Raw genomic sequence first — 3,154 nt, forward strand, 5'->3', positions numbered from 1 at the left:
GCCGCCCCCGCGCGCCCGCCCCCGCCGGCCCCATTGGTCCCCGCAGTCACATGCCGAGCGGCGGGGCCGCCCGTTCCTTCCCTCCCTCCCTCCCTCCCTCCCTGCTTCCCTCCGAGCCTCCCTCGGCCGGGCTGAGCGCAGGGAGCGGTCCCGATCGCAGCATGAGCACCCTCAAGGTCTACAGCACCTCGGTGACCGGATCCCGGGAGGTGAGCGGGGGGTGCTCGGGTTTGGGGCCCCTCTCCCCTGCGGTTGGGAGGTTTTTTCCCCCTGGAGCTGCGCAGCTTCCTCTCCCATCCCCATCTCAGGTGTCCCCTCCCTTTCTTAGGCTGCACTGGCCCCTTCTTCCCCCCAGTCCATCCCGCCGTGCCGGGTGGGGTCTGATGGTGAGCACCGTGCCGAGCGTGGCCAGCACACCGGGGGGCCCTCCCCGCCCTTCAGGCTCCTCTCCAGCTCCCCATAACCTGCCTTTCCCACCCGGGTTCCAGATCAAATCCCAACAGAGTGAAGTAACCAGAATTCTAGATGGGAAAAACATCAAGTACGAGCTGGTGGACATCTCCCAGGACAATGCTCTGCGAGAGGAGATGAGGGCAAAGGCAGGCAACCCCAAAGCCATCCCACCCCAGATTGTCAATGGAGACCATTACTGCGGGGTAAGGCTTGTGCTGTGTGCTGGGGACAAGCCCCGTGGAGGTTGGGGGGTGGGCAATAATCCCTCCCCTTGTTTTTGCCAATACATCTTTCCAAAGGTGTTTCTTGTGAGGTGTGTGGCTGAGGCACTGGCAGAGTGAATGGGTGTTTGGAGCATGGTGACTTGTGAAAAACGGGACCCAGCTGGGGGGACAGTGGGTGACTTTGGCCAGTGGGGCTGTCCCTTCTTTGCCCTGTCATCCTCTGTGTGGCTGTCACCTGTGCTGTGACCCAGTGAGTGCTGTGTGCTCAGGGCACCCTGTCCTGCCTGTCCAGCAGGAGCATTCAGCCCCCTCTGCCCTTGTGAGTGACTCCATGGCTTTTCCCTGCAGGATTATGAGCTCTTTGTGGAAGCTGTGGAGCAAAACACCCTGCAGGAGTTCCTGAAGCTGGCCTGATCCCTGGCTTCCTTCCCCTCCTGGACTCTACCTGCATTCCTGAGCACCCTCATCTCCGACCACCTTCACTTCCAGGTTGTCAGCGCTCTCCTGGCACCACCACCTGTATCCCAGCATAGGGAAACCCATGACCAAAACTACTCATTGCAGCTGCCTCCAGTTCCCTCCTGCCTAACCCTGAGATCATCTCAGAGGGATCCAAAGAAATCCTGACCCTCACTGCACACAGCCTTTCAACGAAGCTGGACCTGGCTCCCACCGCAGCTTCCAGTGCCTCTGTAAACAGCAAATCCCCTGGGGCTGTGTGAAGTGCAGCCATCCAGCCCTCTCTCCCTTCCACTGGGAGAGCTCCTGCTTCAGGAGGGAAGGGCTTCGGGTTGCATGTTACTTCCCCACTTCTCCCAGTTGCTGTTCAAATTGTCAGTCCTGCTGCCTCACTTCCTTTTGTTGTTAATGATTATTTTTCTTCTTCATCTCAACTGCAGAGATGATGGCAACTTAAGTTGATTTTTTGTTTGTTGTGTTTTGATGCAAAAATACTGCACAAAGCTGGAGTCTGAGCACACAGAAGGCTGGTGTCCCTGGGCTGGCTGCCTGGGGGGATGGATGGGTCTGGAAGTGGGACCCGTGCTGCTCCATCTGCCCTCCCCTGTGATGTGGTGCTGGGGCTCCCTCGTGAGTGTTCATGGCTCAGGGCTGCTCCAGAACAGCTGATGCTCCAGCTGTCTTATTTTTCCTCTTTTGAGTTGGCTTATTTGCAACCTGGACCAAGTGCATTTTGTTTTCCTGCCAAAAAAGCAAGTTTATAACCAGTGTTGTCTTCCGAGATGCTATTAAATGTTACTGTACCTTTCACCTTGGTACTCGTGGGTTTCTTTTAAATTTGGTTTTATTTTTGACTACAGGTTAAACATCACCTAAGGATTTTGAGTCATTTTCAGCTCAGAGAATCTGAGTCAGTCGCTGCTGCAGCCTGACACAAAGATCTTAACACCTTAGATTGCTGCCACTAATGAAAGGCTCACAGGACTTGTCTGAATATCCTACAGCGTGGTAGTGACAGGTACCTCCTCAAGCCTCTCTGTGTGGTAAGAATGGCGTCCCAGGGGCAGTGCACAGGGCCCCCTGTATCTGCTATAGGTGGAAAAAGGAAGAAATTAACTTAAAACTCTGGGAATTGAGTCACTGGTCATGGGTATCCTGTGGAAGTGGCTGTTTTGCACAAGTGGTGCTGCTTGTACTGGAGTTGTGCAGGACCCAGCTCTGGTTGGAGGGGTCTGGGAAGTGCTCTGGGCCTCCTGCTGCTTTCCACAGCAACTGTGCCTTTGGAATCTTGAAGTGGAAACTGCAACTGAAATAAGGGGTGTTCTTGGGAGCCTTTAAGCAGGGCTGAGTGGCAGTGTGTGCGGGGCCCCTGCTAAAAGGGAACCTGCCAGAAGGCACTGCCTTGCACAAGGGGGAGTGTTGTCAGCTGGGAGTCAAGTGGGAGCTTGTCACAGCTGAAAGGGGAAGAATGTGCTGGGAAAAGGCTTTGCAAAGTGCAGCCCCAGCCCACAGGAGAGGGAGGAAGATGCTTTACTCAGGCTTCAGCAGAGAAGCAGCAAAGGGATTATGCTCTTCTCCAATGACATGGTGTCCTGTTGCAGCATCCAGCTCCTGCTGCAGCGGGGAGGAGGGAGGCAAGTCGGTGTGGCTGGGAGCCTGGGCTGGAGCTGGGGGCTGGCCAAGGGAAGGAGTTTGTTCACGTACAGGAAACCCAGGATCTCCTGGCTGAGATGGGCCTGGCTCAGTCCCAGCGTTGTGAGGCCTCCAGGCCTCTTGGTTTAGCTTCACCCAGGACCCTGTAACTGAACCTGTTTCTCTCCTGGTGTAAATGCAGTTGTGTGGAAAGCAAATTGACCCTGGATGTTTTTGTCCAGCTATAGAGAGTCCCTGAGCCCAACTAGGGCAACTTTCCAGTGCCAGTGTAAAGCCTCTCCTGGGCAGGGCTCAAATGCTCCTGTGGTAGGAGCCCACCTGTCATGGGGAAAAGCATCCACCCATGAGGCAGCAGGGATGGGGGC

General features: G+C 55.7%; 1 protein-coding gene across 2 annotated transcripts; it reads left to right on the top strand.

Moving 5' to 3' along the window:
- Positions 1-113: 113 nt before the first annotated feature.
- On the top strand, positions 114-1,545 carry SH3BGRL3 (SH3 domain binding glutamate-rich protein like 3). Of its 2 annotated transcripts, none has more exons than XM_010003670.1 (3): positions 114-209; positions 489-656; positions 1,026-1,545. In XM_010003670.1, exons 1-3 carry the CDS (start codon positions 162-164, stop codon positions 1,089-1,091), a joined length of 282 nt encoding a protein of 93 aa, XP_010001972.1. In that variant the 5' UTR covers positions 114-161; the 3' UTR covers positions 1,092-1,545. The 2 variants fall into 2 exon arrangements, with proteins under 2 accessions (XP_010001972.1, XP_010001973.1); XM_010003671.1 differs by having other exon boundaries at positions 153-209; positions 504-656; positions 1,026-1,540.
- Positions 1,546-3,154: the final 1,609 nt, after the last annotated feature.

Source organism: Chaetura pelagica, unplaced genomic scaffold, assembly GCF_000747805.2.
Source record: "Chaetura pelagica isolate M959 unplaced genomic scaffold, ChaPel_1.0 scaffold698, whole genome shotgun sequence".
NCBI lineage: Eukaryota > Metazoa > Chordata > Aves > Apodiformes > Apodidae > Chaetura > Chaetura pelagica.

Excerpts from the sequence above, each read along its gene's own strand:
- SH3BGRL3 (XM_010003670.1), top strand. The coding sequence starts at position 162 with ATGAGCACCCTCAAGGTCTACAGCACCTCGGTGACCGGATCCCGGGAG. Across the intron at positions 210-488 it reads CGGTGACCGGATCCCGGGAG|ATCAAATCCCAACAGAGTGA; the intron begins GTGAGCGGGGGG and ends CCCGGGTTCCAG. Across the intron at positions 657-1,025 it reads ATGGAGACCATTACTGCGGG|GATTATGAGCTCTTTGTGGA; the intron begins GTAAGGCTTGTG and ends TTTTCCCTGCAG.